This window comes from Paroedura picta, chromosome 5, assembly GCF_049243985.1.
Source record: "Paroedura picta isolate Pp20150507F chromosome 5, Ppicta_v3.0, whole genome shotgun sequence".
NCBI lineage: Eukaryota > Metazoa > Chordata > Lepidosauria > Squamata > Gekkonidae > Paroedura > Paroedura picta.
In genome coordinates this window covers 89479710-89500144 of record NC_135373.1, presented here as the reverse complement: position 1 = coordinate 89500144, position 20435 = coordinate 89479710, and the positions used below count along the sequence as shown (strand labels likewise).

At 41.2% G+C, this 20435-nt stretch overlaps 1 protein-coding gene across 7 annotated transcripts in view; it reads right to left on the bottom strand.

Annotated features, from left to right (window-relative positions):
• LRRIQ1 (leucine rich repeats and IQ motif containing 1) overlaps positions 1–20435 on the bottom strand; it is a 129139-nt gene that overhangs the window by 36007 nt on the left and 72697 nt on the right. For all 7 annotated transcript variants that reach the window (XM_077338957.1, XM_077338955.1, XM_077338958.1 and 4 more), the window contains one exon: positions 7643–7744. In XM_077338957.1, the coding sequence (XP_077195072.1) occupies positions 7643–7744 (102 nt within the window). The remainder of the gene's footprint in view (positions 1–7642; positions 7745–20435) is intronic.

Here is a 20435-nt window from a genome sequence, read left to right as displayed (position 1 = left end):
ACCACTTCTGGTTGTGCCCTGGTCGCCCAGAAGCTCCGCTTTTTACCACGTTTCACTTTTTCGGCAGCATGCACCGAATCTGTGGCTGGTTGCAGCCGGCGCCATGCGTTATCGGTAATTTTAGGTGACACCACTCCACCCGGAATGTGGACCTTCCCCTCTGTGCATAATGGGCCTACTGGAGACAACACCAGTATCTTTCAAGCATTTGAACATCTATCCCCACATTTTAAATTAATAGGCATTAATAGTGCTCTCCAATCAAATCATAGAATCATAGAATCAGTTTGAGCCCTTGTTCCACCCGAATACAGTCCCTGAGGCAGCAAATATCAAGGAATTGAAGCATTTAAAATATTAAAACAACATTTAGAATCATAGAATCATAGAGTTGGAAGGGGCCATACAGGCCATCTAGTCCTACCCTTTGCTCAACGCAGGATCAGCCCAAAGCATCCTAAAGCATCCAAGGAAAGTGTGTATCCAACCTATGCTTGAAGACTGTTTGACCACATTACAGAAAAAAGAAGAATCCAGTGAAAAGTCTGAGCAAAATTGGATAGAATCAGGGCCTACTTTTCACAACTTTTTCAGCATAACAAATCGGAGCATAACAAAAAGGAGCCAGGCAAGCCATATTTCTTCTACAATTGAATTTAATAGCAGAATATTATGAAACTGACAAGCAAGACTTACCAATTCATTTTCCAGTCATAAGAGTTGCATAGTATCGCTTCATCATCTACTTTTTAAGGAAAAAATATCTAAATTTTGATCTATGTGGGAAGGTCCTAGAGAGAGAGGTAGACATATGCGAGGGTTCTTGACAGAGCAATAATGTACTAACCAAATATTAGTTAAGATGGTTTTGATTTTACCTGACTAACTCTACCAATGCTTCATGAAGGTTTTTCATTTGCTGACTTTTCACTTTGTATTTCAGCAACAAGAATATTTTACTCTATAAGATTTTTTTTTAAGCAGAAACAAAACTATATTTATTATTCATGGGTAGTGGCACATTTCATTTAAAAATATTTAAGACAATAGGAAGAGTGAACAATTTCAGCTATGTGACTGAAGGTCCCGCGTGTGCACTGTAAAGCTCACGCAGTCTTTTACAACTTTTTCAGCGCACTGCTGTTGTGAACTGGGTTTGCACTCTGCCAGCAAAGCAGCTCTGACCCATGCAGAGCCCTCCTTCAGATCAACACTGCCTCAGGCTTTGCTGCGTTCTCCAAGAAGTCTTACATTTCAGGCATCAAGTTGAATTTCTTCTGGAGATGATTAACCAAAACCCATGACAGATTTTTTCCAAGATATCCAACTCCTTATGTTTATTTTATCCTGGCTCTTTTTGGATGTACTGGACACAAGTAACCTACTCATTTTACATGTTAAAGGGCTGGTAGAGAGCCATTAATTCCTTAAAATGAGAAAATATTTCAATGTGCAGAGCTCTGTTGTGTGAGCTCACACTAGATAATAAGAAACAAAGCTATAGGACTATGATTCTTGAGGGGAGGACAGTTATCTCCAATCTTGGAAGGGTTTTTTTTTACATATTTCATCACATTTAAAGGCAGATAAAGAATGTGTAAGAATGCATAACAACAGAATTAGTCAACATGATGCTACAAGGGCCAACTGGAAACAAAGAATGCTTTTTTTTGTTTTGGCAATGTCCAGTAGCTAATTTTTGATAATATATTTTTGCAAACCATCTGTAAGTAAAATTAGATTTCTGAAGAGTAATAAGCAAGATGAGCTTTATAGGAAATTGTGAATTTGATAGTTCAGGAAATGTATTTAAAGTCAATATCAATTGAGTAGCCATAATATCTTTATTGGTCCTTTGAAGTGATATAAACAACCCAATATGGCTAAATATTAATTTCATCTAAAACTCAGAAAATGTGCATGAATAGTGGACTAAATCCTTTCACATCTAAGTATACATGTAATAGTTAGAAGGCTTACAAAGTCCCTTATGCAATCCTTTCATCTGATTTTAAAAACCAAGAAAAATGAAATACTAACAAGCTCACCAAAAATTCTATCATTATACATCTAAAAGATGCCATCATGTGCCCCAATAAGTGTAAGGTTAGAAGTTTGGTTCTATTGAACTCCTAAGGGCTGAAGACGAGACTCCTGAAATTTGCATGGGGGCTTAACCATTGTAATCCAGAGGCCTCAAACCCTACCAACTACAAAGGCTGATCCTGAAGAGATCTAGTCACTTCTGCTCCTGAAGAGGGCTCTGGGATCTATTGCCCGTTGTCCTAATTGACTGACCAGCTGGGACAATGATGATAGATCCCAGTCAATTAGTAAAACAGAAGAAACTATCTATTCTAGTGCTCAATCCTTGCTCCAGTTCTTTTCAATATATACATTTCTGTTCCTGAGACAATATGCAGGAATTCTGCTTATACCAATGATATGACAATTGCAGGAAGGCACAAATGTAAAGGACTGAATGACTATGGATTTTGGCCAACTACTACTGTAAATGGCAGCTCATCCCAAGTTCAGGAAAAAAACAGAATGCTGCTGTTTCCGTATCAATAAAAAAAACTAGCCAAGCATGAACTGAATGTCTACCTTAAAGGCACCCAACTTACACACAACCTTGTGTAAGGTAACCTGGACAGGACCTTGAGTTATATTCACCATCTTAACAATGTTGCCATATAAATATGCACTTGAAACAACATTCTCCAAAAATTATGTGGTACAACTTGGGATGCATCTGCTAAAATTCTTAGATGGTCAGCTTTCGGATTGGTGTATAGTTCTGCAGAATACGGTACTTCAGTGTGGTTCAACAACAACCATGTCACAAACTTGATGTCTAACTCAATATAACAATAAACGGTTCATTGCTCCCCCACATCTCCAAAGGCAAGATGATCTTCTTTGTGAATATAGAAAGATAAACGGAAAGCTACCTATTCATAAAGACGTGGCCTATTCGGACTAAAGTCCCAAAATTCAGCAATAAGATCTCACAAAACCTGCAATCACAACATTTTGATCTAGAGCAGTGGTCCCCAACCCCCGGTCCAGGGACCGGTGCTGATTCGTAGATCAATCGGTACCGGGCAGCAGCTCCTCCTTGTCTTCCTCCCCGGCTGCTGCCTCAGGGGCTGCCCTGCCACTCTGCCACCGGCTCACCTTTGGTGCTCTCCAGTGGCCGCCATGGCTGGGGCTCCCCCTCGGTACGGCACTACGCAGCTACTGCTGGCAGTGCCCCCCAGCGGGCAGCGGGCAGTGGGAAGTCAGGGGTGCCGGCGGGAAAGAAAGTGGAGCAGGGGCTCAGACAGCGGCAGTGACGTCCCTCGGCAAAAGACTACCCCCTTGCCGGGCCTCAGTAAAATTGTCGAGCGTTGACCAGTCCCCGTTGATAAAAAGGTTGGTGACTACTGATCTAGAGAATGGATGGTTGCAAAAATGGATGAATCAGTTCCACCTGATATTCATAAACTGATAAAACACTAACAAGAGGCCCACAGGGTTTGAATTGCCACATAAAGTATGAAAGACAACTAATAGATGAACAGGCTTTAGCAGTTGTGCAAGTCCTGAATGTGATTGTGGTATAGCCCACCAAACTATTTTCCATCTGTCACAGGAATGTGAGCATCATGCTTTCCAGGAAGATGTGAAACTTCTACTCTCCCCAGCGCTGATTGAGTAGTTCGAAAACTCAGTTATTAGTATTTAGGTCGATTGCCCAGTCTGGCTGCATAACAGTTGTACCTCCTTGGCTACATATTTTATATTATTGTACGCTTCCTGACATACAATAAATACCCCACTGGCCTGTAGCTTACTTTGCCTCAGAGCATAGTACTGGGTTCTATCCTGCCATACAATAAATCCTATAATTCACTATCCTGGGTTCGACCCCCTGACATATTGAAGCTAATATCACTCTGTGTGACTGATTCTGTACTAGCGATATTGTTTGGATTTGCATTTTTAAAGGGTTGACTATTTTTGTCCATTTCCATACTAAAAATTGCTTCTTCAAGGATGGTATCAAATAGCCCCCTCACTTGCTCCACAGCAAAGGAATTCCCAGAAAACCGAATTTCATCTTTTCAAGGGGGGTCTAATTGGATCTAATTCAGGGCTGCCCAATGAGGAACTGCATGTAATTGGGTTTTCCCCATGCTCGCCATTTTCAGTTGCTTGGGAATGCTCCTTTCCTTGTCTTCCTTCCCATCCCTCCCTCTTTTCTGAAAAAAACCCCAGTGTTTTATTTTAAAGGGGTGATCATTTTACAACACCATTTCTAAAAAGCAGTCGTGGAGGTTATAACATTATAACCAGGGTTTTTAAAAAAAGTTACATTCAGGATACTTTGGGGGGGGGAAGGTGGGGGAGATGATCAAGGGCACAGAATTGTGGGATTAAGGGATGCAACAAAAAAGCATTTTTTTTACAAAGGGGAGCAAAGCATGATGGGAGACTGCCTCTGTTGGACTCAGTGTGGATGGTAGGTGAATTTCCTCCAGGCCAGGCTGTATTCTGGAGATTTTTGGTGGTGGAGGATCACTTGCACATGAAATTGGGGTCACTGTGGGTAGGCAAGTAGCTGTGAGTTACTGCTTTGTGCAGAGGTTGGACTAGATGACCATGGATGTCCCTTCCAACTCTATGATTCTATTATTCTAAGCATATTGCAGATTTCAGCCTGGGAAATAAGGGGAGGAAGCCCAAATGCAGAAATGCTAGAGTCAACTTGCAGCATTCAAAGGAAATTCAAGGTGAGGCTAAAACAGGGTATGTCTCCAAATGTGGATATGATCTGAGAGTGGCTTATACAACCTGTGTTCTTGCAGTATTAGACCACTACTCTGGAAATATGGGTGCTATATGGTGCTTTTAAGACTTAGAACTTTTCCTATCATCAAAGGATGTCCTAGGTAGGGAGAAAATAAATGCAATAGTGCCTCAGGAGTTGCCCCACAGAGAGCATTCACAAAAACGTTTGGCCAAAGGAGATGTTGCTCGGGAAGGTCACCACAATGATTAATTGTTTGAACAGTGTAAAACATCTATGCTGAGTTTGCAAAAATACCAACCGAATTATGGGCACCAGGAACATCACTGCATTTCCTGAAGTGACTTGAGTAAGCTAAATATTTGCCTAACATGACTTGACTGTGAAATCTATAATCAGGGTACTAATTATAATTTTATGTTATCTTTATTCTAAGGAATTAAAGCAGAATACATGATCTGTTTTTCACATTTTATGCGTGTGTTATTCATTTTTTTGGGGGGGAGGGGCTGACAGATAGTGACTGATCTAACATTACAAAGTTAACTTCTTACTTAAGCAGAGATCTGAACTCAGGGCTTCCCTGACTCAAATCCAATACCCTATTTCATAGATTACACTGTATTTTCAAGATGTGGTAATTGAGAAAGTTTCCAAAATGCATTCAAGTCAAAGAAGACAAACGATTGTAAATTGCTGTACAAAAACCTGTTCACATAAACCAAGGGATGATTCAGTTATAACGATAAGTACATCGCAACAGCAGCAGCAGCAGGAAAGTTGGTTCTTATATGCCACTTTTCTCTACCCAAAGGAGGCTCAAAGCGGCTTATAGTTGCCTTCCCTTTCCCAACAGATACCCTGTGAGGTGGGTGAGGCTGAGAAAGCCCTGATATTACAGTTTTATCAGTGCTGTGGTGAGCCCAAGGTCACCCAGCTGGCTGCATGTGGGGGAGTGCATAATCGAACCCGGCATGCCAGATTAGAAGTCTGCACTCCTGACCACTACAACCAAACCGGCTTCTCAGAACTAATGAGCTGAGAATACTATGGCCTGTGTTCTGTATGGTTTCGAGTTTAGTTGGTTTAGTGTACACACTAAAGCATCTTCTTCTAATTCAGTGTGAGATCAAGATGGGACAAATAACACTTGACTCCACAGTTAATATAGCAGCCTATCATTCCAAATTTAGAAAAAATACAGTATATGGCATATTTGATGGTTATTTAATACTCCCCGACACCATGTCCTTATTGTGTATACAATGCATACATGCAATTTAAATGCTAATGCTATAACTTGTCCCATGCATCATTCTGACACTAGTTTTCTTCTTATAAAAAAGAAATAAACTATTTGACCTAATACATAAGTGTTTGTCATAAGAGAAATAAGTGGATGTCTTGTGGTTAAAGCTGAAATACATTTTCCAAGACAATTATGGGACTGCAGCCTGATCTTTAAAAGCATGGAAGAAAATGCACTTCACTTTTACCCTACTTGCTTACTACAAACAGCTGCTTATGTTGGACCAAACCTCCTAACAACGTGCCAAAAATGGTAACGGCAAGAATTTATACCAGAGAAAAGGATTTCAAATATGTTATTTGGAACAATCATATTGTACTAATGTTGATGCACTGATATGCATGTTCAATTCTCTGCATGCACTTAAGACCAGGTGGAAATTAGGGTCATAGTCCTCATCTTTGCTCTGTTGTATTTTTGTTACTGAAAATGCAGCAAAAAACATTTGAAGTTTTGTCTTGTATTGGCCCCAACTCAAAAGAAAGAAACCAGTGAAGCAAATACCACTTTATAGAAGCAAAGACAGTTAAGACATGATCATCTACAGATTCTGAAAATTCATAGGTGCTAAGAATGAAGAACGAGGCTTTTTATAGTTTATCCTTTGAAGGCTTATTTGAATGGAAAGCAGCTTTTTACACACAAAATGCAGTTTGTGCAATAACAATATGACAAACTGTTTTATCCTATAAAACTACGCATACAGAGGCTTAACCTGAAGTTAACTCAAAATAATTATCTAACATATATCATATTACATATAATATAAAGGCTAATTTTTACTCTAATCCATTCTGTTCATATTTTAGTAATATTTTTATTTCCTCCTGAATACTCACTATTGCTATTATTATAATATTCAAACAAAACCTCCAAAATGTGAAATATAAACACTGTATGAGATTGAGTTTAACCAAACAAGATAGTCATGTATACCTACCAATATAATATAAAGTACCTTGTATATATGGGTTCCAGATACATTTCATACTTATTGTGTAGTGTGTTTTGTTTCCTTCTATACAGTATTATTAATTTAAACACTGACAAGACTCTTGCAATAGTACAGAAATACACCATATATTTAGATGTCTTATTCCTTACAATTTTTCACTACTGTGATATGTTCCAGTTTAACAAAACTAAAGAAGAAAGATAATGTTCTAATTGTTTCACTTCCTAGGGCATCCCCTTTTAAAATCAGCAACTCTTTTAACAGATAACATATGTGTGCTTGATGCTGAACCTTACATTTCCAACTTTAAAGATATAAAAAGGACATCTTTTTAGAATGATGATATCCATTTCTCTGGTGGTGTACTCTAAGAGGCAGTGAGACTTAGTTTTTGCACCTGAACACTGGGGGGGGGGGGGGGGAGAGTCATAGATAGCAATAGTTTTGGATGATTGGATGGAAGTTTTTCCATAACCAATGCATATCTAAGTATTTTTCACCTGATCCATACCTCTTTATGATTTTAGTCATTTTGGAAACTCTCAGCACAAAAATAAATGCATTGTACAATTCTTGCACATACCTTCAAAGCAATTCATTTTTCCTGCCTGTGCCTTCTTTGGTGGTTTCACAGGGGGATGTTTATTTTCATTGTTTTTGAACAACGCCAGGCGCACAGCTGGGTCTAGACGACAAGAACAAGTTAAAATCAAAAGGTCAGATCTTGCTCATTCATTCCTTAAAAGAAGTATTCGCCTTTTAGCCATTTATTAAAAGAAACAGAATATCTTCTGTAGGTTTTACATTAGCGAGGAAAAATATACTATCTCTAACATGAAAGCGTTAAATTATTAAAAAGAAAGCACTTTGATTTAAATGACACATTTAAATCCTTATACTATGGGCCATGCAGGGAAAATGGCAATTAAAATCGGTGTATTTAAATAATGTTTGAGTTTTCTAGTTAGAAAATGAATTTTCTACTGACCAAGAGAAATAAAAACAAAAACAGGATGCAAAAGCTCTAACTGAACCAACCTATTGAACATTTTGCAGCTGTTTAATAAATGTCTGCCTCAGAAAGAAAATGGCAGGTCTTTCTAAAACGCCTTTTAGAATAATACACAGTGAATATAGAGCAGTTAACGGAGAAATCCAGCAATGGAAATCTGCCCATGGAAGCCTGTTTCCCTACCTGATGGCTATTCTGCATTCTCCTAGCACATTCAGAAGAGTGCTTCAGAAGCCAACTTACCACCCTAGAACAGGTTTTCATGAATCCCTGGGGTTACTTGATGGCCCTGGGAGGGTTTCCCAGCATTTTTTGTTACTGTGAAAACAGTCTCTGTGTGTGAGTGTGAGGAAGAGATAAAAGGGGTTTAATAAATGAACATCCACTGCGGGCTTTCTCGAAGGGCCCTGGTGAAATAGCAGCAAGCTACTTATATGCTACTTTATGCCAAAAGTATCCCCCTTTTCCACAAAAGTATTTGATGTTGATTTCATTTGGAAGCACTGAGGTACGAGAGGCCGGTAAATTGAATTAGTATGTCCTCCTCTCAGGCAATTTACAAACAGTTGATCATACTCTCTATGCCAACACAAATGCACACCAGGTTATAGAGCCAACTTTCTCAACTCTTTTACCACTGAGAAACCCCCGAAACATTCTTCAGGCTTCAAGAAGCCCCAAAAGTTATGTGAAGTTGAAAAAAGACTCCAGTTTGCAGAAAAAGAGTATTTTTTTCAATTTTATGGAAAGAGCTCTTATAGCTTCAGTAGCTTTAAGAAACAGCCTTTTAGTGGACATTGTGAGAGTTGCTACAGTTGGGCGAGAAGGAAGCAGAGAAAGATGAAGGTATGGGGGTTCAAAGGCAGTCGGAAAGAGGTAAAAGTGTGGGAAGGGGATACTTCCCCTTCCTGGTCGCCCTGTTGGATGACCTCCGCCGCCAGCTGGATAAGGGCGGGTCGGCAGTGCTGGTTCTTCTGGACCTGTCGGCCGCTTTCGACATCGTGGACCACAAGCTGTTGGTCCACCGCCTTGCCGGCATGGGGATACGGGGCACAGCATTACACTGGATACGCTCCTTTCTCCAGGACCGGACCCAGAGGGTTGCAGTGGGGGATGAGTTCTCGCGCTCCTATAGACTCCCTTGTGGGGTCCCCCAGGGCGCGGTCCTCTCCCCCACATTATTCAACATCTTTATGCGCCCTCTGGCCCAGCTGGTATGGAGTTTTGGACTGGGTTGCCACCAGTACGCTGATGACACCCAGCTCTATCTCCTCATGGACGGCCACCCAGACTCCCCCCCGGAACCATTTGCCAGATGTTTGGAAGCAGTGACAGAATGGTTTGAGCAGAGTCGCCTGAAACTCAACCTCTCCAAGATGGAGGTCCGGTGGCTGGGATGTAGGGGGCGGGACCAGGAAGCGCGCTTATCCACCATGGCAGGGATGCAACTCACCATCATGTCCCAGGCCAGGAACTTGGATGTGACCATTGACGCCTCCCTGACTTTGGAGACGCAGGTCAAAAAAGTAGCGGGCCAGGCCCCGACCTGGTGGAATGAGCTCCCGGGAGAGCTGCGGGCCCTGCGGGATCTTTCAATGTTCCGCAGGGCCTGCAAGACGGAGCTCTTCCGCCAGGTTTATGGTTGAGGCCGGGGCTGATAATATAGATCTATGCCCCCCCGGGGGCATATCTATATTATCATCAGGACCTCCTCTCCACCCGCTAGTAGTGGGAGGGGGGGAAGTTGAGCCGCCGTTCTTGCCATGCTGGTAATATTGGTAATGTTATTATTGTTTTAATGGGGTTTTAATGGGGATTTGGGGATACTGTTACCCGCCACGAGCCACAAGGGAATGGTGGGAAATAAATCTAATAATAATAATAATAATAATAATAATAATAATAATAATAATAATAATAATAATAATAATAATAATAATAATAATAATACTGGGGGAACGAGTTACCACCTGCAAATTCTTGAGGGTTTCCCACCATGCAACTGAGACTAATTTGGTGGCCAGCACTGGATAACATGCCATAGTTTTCTCAAGAGGAAACTACCAGGAGATTGATGGATAGAAAGCATAAGATAGAGGGATGGGAAAGAGGAAAAAGTGGAGGAGAGAAAAATAAATCCTTGTGGGTCCCCATCCTTATCCATGGTTCCTCTATATATTTGTGAAACAGCCTGGGGGGTGGTGGTGGTAGAATGTGTCCGGTTGTCCAAGTTGTAAGCTTCCACCCTCTGTCCCTGGACTCTAGCCTCTTTGCTCTGATACACACCTCAGTGTCTGGAGCCAGCAGCAGGTAAGGGGAGAGAGCCCTGGGCAAAGGGTGGTGATGGAGGGCCTGCTAACAAGGGCCTCTTGGCCTGCAAGGCTGGGTCTGGCAACGAGAACCTCCCGGCCTGCTAAACAGGGCCTGCTAACGAGGGCCTCTTGGCCTGCTAGACTGGGCCTGCTAATCAGGGTCTCCCAGCCTGCTGACTGCCTGCTAAGGAGCTCTGTCCCCACCCTGCTAATGAGCTGGCCAGACCCTGCCCGCCCCACTTGATCTGGTGGCTCAAAGTCACCTTAAGCTGCCTGGCCAGGGGCCAGGGGAGCGGACCCTTTCAAGGCCCATTCTTAGGAACGGGCCTTGAAGCTAGTTTTTAAATATTTATCAACCAGAAGATTTAAGCCTGTGAAAAGTACTATTGAAATTTAATACCACAGTAATTGTATTTTTACAATAACGTAGAAATTTAATGCCACTTGATTTCAATAACAATTGGTAAAATTTCTTGGATAGAATATCATATAAAGAAAATATTAGTGATACTTATAGCAATGCCAAACATTTTGACCAGTGTTTAAGTTAGTATGTCAAAATTAAAATTTAGTAATTCTGGAAATGAAGGCTGAGATATTTTTGATGTTAACTAGGTCTGGCAATGAACACGTGTAGGCTATTGTGCAGATTTTAAGACTTCAACCTCTTGAACATCCCTATTTTATCAAAGAATTCATCGATTGCACAGTTGTAAAGATCAGCTGGAAACTGGGGTATCAAGAATGTCAAATGCTAGAAAGCTATAAAACATATAAAAGATTCATATAGTCATTATGTTTCATTTATGATCTTTACCTTTTCAGATTTTTACCTTGTAACCCCCCCAAAACAAACAAACAAACAAACAAACTTGAGAGTTAAAGTTTAGAATATGATTAATGGTTTGGACCCTGTACTTTCTTCAGCTTGTAAGACTTGAGCAAGGCCATTGGCGGTAAAATTTTTTGGAGGTCATTCGTTCATATGGCCCCATAAGCTGGAAGCAACTTGATGATATTTACCACATACACTTCTGCTTTCAGAACATCATCTTCCTTTGCAGAGCACATTGCTCCATTACTAGGTACTTTCTGCTCATGCAACATCAGCCAGCATCAACAAGAGTAAAAAGCTTCAGCACCAGAGAAGCATTCTCTGAAATGGCTGGCTACCTCTGCAAAGGAGAACAGTACGGCTCAAATGGAAGGAAGGTGTGGAAGCCAGGCCACTCAAATAAATGCAAGGTGTTGGACAGCAACTATATTAATTAAAATGACATTTAGATCAATTACATGCACAGATGTACAAATTAGCAGCAGCACTATGGCTCAGGGTGTTGTCTGTGCAATCAGCCTCATTAATAAACAAGTTGCCAAACCACTCTTTTTAGCACATGTTATAGACTGTTCTCTGATTAGCATCACCAGGATTGTAGGCCTATTAAAAGAAATTGCTTTTTAATAATACAGACTATTGGTTCACCTAGTACATATTCTCTATTTTAATTGCCAGCACTTTACTGATCTCTTTTCTAAACCTACAACAAAAATTCTGAATATATACAAGGGATTGAAGCGGGGGGTGGGGGGTGTTTGAGACCTTAAACCAGTGGTGGAGCAAGCTAAGCCAAATGGCCCTTGTGGTGCTGCAGTGCTGCAAAATCTTGGCAGTCTCCTGTTGAATAAACAAATGGTGATGGTGCTTAAGGTGAATTTAATCAATTCTGGAAGAGGTTCTTTCAAGGTTAAAAAAGTCTTGCCACTGTGGCACATGTCCTGGAAACATCTAGATTAGATTACAGTTGTATGCTGTACATGGGGTTGCCCTTGAAGACTGTCTAGAAGCTGCAGTGGGTCATAAGGACCACATATTTCCTTTTTTGTTTAAGGTGGTCCTTGAATGATACTGGTTCTTAGTTTGCTTCTGGGATCAATTCAAAGCGCTAGTGCTGACCTTTGAAGCCCTATATATCTTGAGGCCAGCATAACTCAAGGACCAGCTTCTCCCATATGGATCTACCTATTGATTCTGAACCTCTTATGAGGCCCTGCTTTGGTTGTCCCTGTAATCTGAGCTAGATGGGTGGCAACTTTAAGACGTGTCTTTTTGGTCATGGTACCAAAACTTGAACACAGACTTACAAGAAGGCTGCGCAGGCCACTCACAGATCTGCAGGCTTTTACTAAGGCCATTTTTGTCAGCATCTGAAAGTACACATGAAGGGAAATTAGTCTCTGGCTAGTACCCAAGTCTTGTGGGTTTTTATCAGAAGATATTCACCTGTATCCCTCCCTCCCACGAATGAAGGAAAACATTTTTATTCCATTTGGCATACCTCTAGTAAACTCTAATTGGCCCTCCTCAAATTGGGTTGTTGTTTGTATGTTTACATGTTTTTATTGTATTGTATTGATAGATAGATGATAGATATGAAATTCTATTTCCTTTTGAGATGGGGAGGCAAGGAAGCTTGTAGCCAGATGCGGATGTTGGATTTTTGTAGGGCAAACTTTAATAAACTCAGATACATGAAGAGTATCATACCATGGATGAGAATGCCGGAAGGGGAGGGAGCATGTGAAGGGTGGGCACTACTCAAACGAGAGCTATTGCATGCTCAATCAATGAATATCCCAGAAAGACGAAAACACTGCAGGAGCTCTAAGAAGCCTATCTGGATGAACAAAGAATTTCAAGAGGAACTAAGAAAGAAAAGGGAAATGTTCAGGAAATGGAGGGAAAGACAGAGCTCTAAGAAGAGTACCTACAGGTTACTAGACACTGTAGATCAATCATCAGAAAGGCCAAAGCTGAGAGTGAAGATTGGCCAGGGAAGCCCACTGTAACCAGAAAAGATTTTTCAGTTATGTGAGGAGCAAATGTAAAGTAAAGGAGGCAATAGGCCCACTGTTGGGTGCGGATGGACAATCTCTAACGGAGGATGCAGAGAAAGCAGAAAGGCTCAGCACCTATTTTACATCTGTTTTTTCCCACAGGTCAAAGGATTTAGGCACATCTAGAGATGGCAGTAGCCAAGAGATAGTGTCTGGGTGGCAGGTTGACATGGACAGAGAGGTTGTTGAGAGGCATTTAGCTGCACTGGATGAGTTCAAATTCCCTGGGACGGATGAAATGCACCCGAGAGTACTCAAAGAACTTTCCGGAGAATTTGCACAACCCTTGTCCATCATCTTCGGGACCTCTTTAAGGACTGGAGATGTCCTAGAGGACTGGAAGAGAGCAAATGTTATTCCGATCTTCAAAAAAGGGAGGAAGGATGACCCGGGAAACTAAAGACCAGTGAGTCTGACCTCTGTTGTGGGGAAGATAATGGAGCAGATATTAAAGGGAGCGATCTGCAAACATCTGGAGGACAATTTGGTGATCCAAGGAAATCAGCATGGATTTGTCTCCAACAGGTCCTGTCAGACCAACCCAGTTTCCTTTTTTGACCAAGTAACAGGTTTGCTGAATCGTGGAAATTCGGTTGATGTCGTTTACTTGGATTTTAGTAAAGCTTTTGATAAGGTTCCCCATGATGTTCTGATGCATAAATTGAAGGACTGCAATCTGGATTTTCAGTTAGTTAGGTGGATAGGGAATTGGTTAGAGAACCGCACTCAAAGAGTTGTTGTCAATGGTATTTCATCAGACTGGAGGGAGGTGAGTAGCGGGGTACCTCAGGGCTCCGTGCTTGGTTACTTCTTAACATATTTATTAATGATCTAGATGAGGAGGTGGAGGGACTACTCATCAAGTTTGCAGATGACACCAAATTGGGAGGACTGGCAAATACTCCAGAACAGTGGTCCCCAACCTTTTTATCACCGGGGACCACTCAACGCTTGACAATTTTACTGAGGCCTGGTGGGGGGGGGGTAGTGTACTCCTCTACTCTCAACCACTGCCCTAACGCTCTCTGATCTCTATGGTAAAGTTTAAACATCCCTTCAAAATAAGATACAGACATTCCACAACAATGAACATAAGGAACATTTTATTTTCATGGAAATTTTAACTCATGACAATGACAAATCAATGGGAACCCTGAGCTTGCTTCTCTGCAACGAGAGAGTCCCATCTGGGAGTGATGGGAGACAATGACACCCGAAGTGTGTTGTAAAGGGCTGGGGGGGATGAAGTAAACGGCTGGGGGGGGGGGGAGAGAAGGCATCACAGCCCACCTCCAATTAGTCGACGGACCACATGTGGTCCGCAGCCCACAGGTTGGGGATCGCTACTACAGAAGATAGAGACAGAGTTCAACGAGATCTGAACATAATGGAAAAATGGACAAATGAGAACAAGATGCAATTTAATAAGGATGTGTAAAGTTCTGCATCTGGGTCAGAAAAATAAAAAGCATACCTACTGGATGGGGGATACACTTCTAGGTAACACTGTGTGTGAACGAGACCTTGGGGTACTTGTGGATTCTAAACTAAACGTAAGCAGGCAGTGTGATACAGCGGTAAAAAAGGAAAATGCCATTTAGGGCTGTATCAGCAGGGGCATCACATCAAAATCACAACATGTCATTGTATATGGCACTGGTCAGACCACACCTGGAGTACTGTGTGCAGTTCTAAAGGCCTTACTTCAAGAAGGATGTAGATAAAATTGAAAGGGTACAGAGGAGAGCGACGAGGATGATCTGGGGCCAAGGAACCAAGCCCTATGAAGATAGGTTGAGGGATTTGGGAATGTTCAGCCTGGAGAAAAGGAGGTTGAGAGGGGACATGATAGCCCTCTTTAAGTATTTGAAAGGTTGTCATTTGGAGGAGGGCAGGATGCTGTTCCCATTGGCTGCAGAGGAAAGGACACGCAGTAATGGGTTTAAACTACAAGTTCAACAGTATAGGCTAGATATCAGGAAAAAATTTTTCAGAGTAGTTCAGCAGTAGTTCAGGCTGCCTAAGGAGGTGGTGGTGAGCTCCCCCTCACTGGCACTCTTCAAGCAAAGGTTGGATACACACTTTTCTTGGATGCTTTAGGATGCTTTGGGCTGATCCTGCGTTGAGCAGGGGGTTGGACTAGATGGCCTGTATGGCCCCTTCCAACTCTATGATTCTATGATTCTAAATGTTGTTTTAATATTTTAAATGCTTCAATTCCTTGATATTTGCTACCTCAGGGACTGTATTCGGGTGGAACAAGGGCTCAAACTGATAAAACCCACTGAGTTGCCAGCACAAGAAACACTGAGCTTGGCTCACTACTGTTCGCTATGGCCTTCCAAGGCAGCAGCCCACTAAGAGCATTCCTGGTAAGGGCCATTTCTACCCAAAGCATATGCTTCATTACTAGGCAATGTGACTTGTTGATATCATCTGACTTGAAACATTCTTAGGATATTGTCCATGGCTAAGCATCACCACGTCACTTGGACAGTAGATTGGAAAACCACCTTTCTAGTTTAAACTATGCTTTAATTAATGTTGAGGAAAGGGAAAAACTCACTGGAAATAGTTATAGTAGAGTCTTAGGGATTTAGGGAACTAACAACCAAATTCACAAAAATGAAAGAGAGATCAGAAATATGGTTCCCGTCTGCCAAGTTATAGCTAAATTCACGTTGCAGTTTTAGGTTAACAGCAACACTCAACAAGTTGCATTACGGAATATAGAGCTACACACTCTTTATTCTTGGGAATATGTTGATGTTTTGCCAGTTCAACTTGGCTGCAAAGCGTTCTGATATCTTGCCCATACTTTTCCTATTATCTCATACTAGAGAAAAGTAGTTGGTGTGGACACAGTAGATGAATAAATCACAGCACACATTTGGTATGGTTAAACTGTGGCCACATCTTATTTAACTGCTTCAGCAAACATTCATAACTGTAATGGATTAAAGCAGAACAGGCTTCTGAGCCATTACCTGACAACACTGGGCCAGTACTCAGACACTGGCTGTCTACAATACAGCTTATATGGAAAGCTAACCCCAAGCCCAATCTTCTGATAAAAACCCACAAGACTTGGGTACTAGCCAGAAACTAATTTCCCTTCATGTGAACTTTCAGATGCGGACAAAAATGGCCTTAGTAAAAGCAGGCAGATCTGTGAGTGGCCTGGGGCAGCCTTCTTGTAAGTCTGTGTTCAACAGATAGACAGGACTATTATCCCACAGAAGTGATCAGTAAATGCCCCTAACCCACCATGGAGAGATGCCTTCCAGAGCAAAACTGGAGAAAAATGCCACCACATTTCAGTCAGAATCCAGCCGCAAATTCTCTGCCGAGCTTCATGCTGGCCTCAATTAGCTATTCTTCTTTTACCCAATCTTGTTTGGCCTGTCCTTTTTGGATTGACTCTGAACATGTGACAATTATCGTGGCAATTATTTTTACTGTTTGTTTTGTATGGTGCTGCTAATTCCAATTTATAAAGTTATATGGATGACGGATTTGCTGGACAGGGCAGGGTGAGAACAGTTGCAGCCTCATCACGTCCAAACATCAGGCTGCTGTACTCCTCCAGATTACACAGGCAGGAAGAGAAGGCCAATAGGACTGCTGCATGGCTTGTCTTTGACTTCATCTGATTTCTCTTGGTTGTATGTATGGACCCAAATTATTTAAGCACGATAGTTTAAGCGTGAGGTTTAGAGTATGATATCACAGAGCTGCATTCTTCTTCTGTTAAAACATTACCATCACTTCTATTATGTTGCACTGTGACAAAGAGGATGAATTTTCAGGGTGCTTATCAACATTTTATTCTGTTTGAGTTAATTTTGTTCTTAAATCCTTTTTCTTTGTAGTTTGTGTTTACTGTCTTTATTTCCATTGGCTTTACTGTGAAGTTAGTTTTCAGTTGTAACATTTTTCTTCTCTATCCAATCAGAATTCTCGGGGAAGGATTATAATCAAGGGCTTTTCCTTGATTTCAGACAGAAAGGAGGAAGGGTCCAAATTTTATAAATAATTCATTTTCATATGTACAGAGTGGACCGGGAAATATGACTGGCTATCCTGAAGTTGAACAGTGGGCTGTAAGTGTTTCTCAGAGTAAGTATGAGCCAGTGATGTTGTAGTGTGTGACTGAATGCACTTTTAAAAACTTAGAAGTGCTGCAACAATAGGTGAAGGACTGTGAAGGGTTAATTCTTCACAGAGCCAGAGAGCCTTGAGTGATGGGCTGATCCAGAGAATCTCATTTGTTAGCATCAACAGAACCGAAAAAGCCTTCTGAACTGAAACCTGAGGAGAATTCAGTCTGATTTCTGCCCTAGTTGACTATTGACAGTTTTGGAATTCAGCCCTGACTGAAAACAGTTTTAACAGTTTAACATTTAAGAAAGTGGGCAAGGACAAGTAGATAGTTAGAGACCCCCATTTGGACCAAAGAAAGGGAACAGATCCTCTAGTGAGATTACTCAAAGAAAGTAGACTGAGGTGTTTGGAGAAAACACTGACACAATTAGCCTCAAATATAAAAGCCAAAGTATGTGCATATACTGGTCTAACTATGGTCTAACTATGGTCTAACTAACTAACAAAAATGTCTAACTATGATTTCACTTGACCTTTTCCCCTTTATGTTAAATAAAATATTTTGTTATTTTTGTATTTCAAAATGCTTTGAGTGCCATTTAAGTTGTTTAAATTAAAGTGGACTTCTAATTCTTCCCCTCAGTTTCCTGGACTCAGCCAGCAGCTAAAATATCATCCTGTGACATGGTGGGGCAGCCAGAGTTCTTCAGGTAAGAAAAAAACACATGACTAGGATGACTCAGACAATAAAGTGAAAGTAAAACGTACAGAAAATCTTGCCTCTGAGGGAGGGAAGATAGCGATAGTCATATTTCCAAAAGTATTCCCCAACAATGAAATAATTAGCAGAAATGCACTGTGCAGAAACTAGTAGTGCAATTCCCTTTGGCAGCAACATTAATATACCCTAATAATTGGTCAATCTGTCTGTTGCATATTCCCTTGACAAACTGAAACAGATATCAGCAAGGGGTTGGAATTCAAAGGATTATTATTCTTGAAGGTTGTTTCTTTTCTTTCTTTTTATTTTTTACACCAGAGTTTAGTTATTTATGGTTTAAAGCATTCAGTTTGGGTTTTGATTAGTTACTATCTAATCAGATACCAAGTTGTTTTTATTTGAATTTATTTTATTTCTTGTAAAAGCTATGGACACCATTTCCAAGTAAAGATGTTTACTGATGAACATATATTTTAGGAGCATTCCACACAAGATGAATTTACTACATAGATATTACTTCCATGTGTAGAAATTGTAAGTTGCTGCTAGGAGTATATATCTGGAAGGATACAAACTAAAATATATCTGAAATTAGCCATTTTAGTTCTATACACACACGCCCCTCCAGAATCTTGTGAAGGCTTCCAAGGTCCTGTCCAGTTGTGATTTGCATCTGTAAGTCTGTATGGTAGCTTTCGAGGCCAGAATGCTCAAAGGGATATCAATGGATAGTGTGAGTTGAGAAGAAAGGGCTGGGAACTGACTGCTGAAGTTAGTTTAGCACTGACTGAGAACTGGGAAGGTGGCAAGGAGCAGTGAGAGGATTATTGGAGACCCCAATTTGGGCCAGAAATATGGACGCAGTTCCCAGTTTACAGAAGTAATTCTCTGCCTAGTTGAGCAGTGGTTCTCAACCTGGGGGTTGGGACCCCTTTGGGGGTTGAACGATCCTTTTACAGGGTCGTAGCAGGGCAAGCAGCTTGGCTGAAAGCCTCCATCCACACAACAGCCTTGCGGGGTTGATCAAGATAGAGCGTCTGTCTGGAGCAGTGGAAAAGAGCGAGATCGACATGGTGGTACAAGAGGCAGAACTGAACTGAGAAACCCTGGGGGAAAAAACACAATTCATATATACTTATGAACAATGGATCTTCAGTAAAAGAAGAAGAAGAAAAAGAAGAGTTGGTTCTTATATGCCGCTTTCCCCTACCCGAAGGAGGCTCAAAGCGGCTTACAGTCGCCTTCCCATTCCTCCCCCCACAACAGACACCCTGTGGGGTGGGTGAGGCTGAGAGAGCCCTGATATCACTGCCCGGTCAGAACAGTTTTATCAGTGCCGTGGCGAGCCCAAGGTCACCCAGCTGGTTGCATGTGGAGGAGCGCAGAATCGAACCTGGCATGCCAGATTACAAGTCCGCACTCCTAACCACTACACCAAACTGGCTCTCTTGCATAAAGAACACTTGCATAATTTTATGGTTGGGGGTCACCACAATATGGGGAACTGTATTAAAGGGTTGCGACATTAGGAAGAGCGGAGTGATCCCTAGTGTGTTCAGAGAAGGATTTTGGGTAACTGAAAGAGTAGCCGTCCTTTCTGAAATGTCAAAATTCAGTTAAACTCAAGAACATACACTGGAGTGTAGACACGGATATCAAAGCCTCTCATCTTTCAGATTCTAAGACTTTATGAAAACTCAGACTTGTTGGAAACATTAACTGGAGTTTGTGAAATTACTGATGCACTTCAGACATTTTACTCCTGATTTTACCTTACTTTTCCCCCTTTACATTGAATAAACACAGTGTTTTGAGAAGTTTGGATTTTACAAAGGCAACAATTTGCCAATCAACCCAAAATCTCTCTCCTTGTGAAGGTTGCCTTTAGCTCATGGATCTTTTATAGAACAAGTCTATGAGGTTAACTCTCATGAAAGTGTTTTTAGCACAATTAACTTTTTCTGACTGTAATATGCTTCTATTACTTTTTTGTGGCAAAAAATCATACATGTGCACACATACACAAATAATATCTTTAGTAATTTTTCTAGATATTCAAAGCATGTCATATACTTTATATCAGTATAGACACTATATTTGCACTATATATTACAATCTTCCAATGGACAGTAGGATAACAAGAAAGTGGTGAAATATCAGCAAGTCAGAATTTGGAGTAGGATGGAAATTTGAAAATTAACACATTTTAATATCCAGAAAAGAAAATCCCACTCTTGTTAGCACTGGAATATCCTGATGTCCTTTACAGAAAACAAAAACAGGATAAAAGACTTTGATATGCTTTAACCAATCACCATTTATGACTGGATTA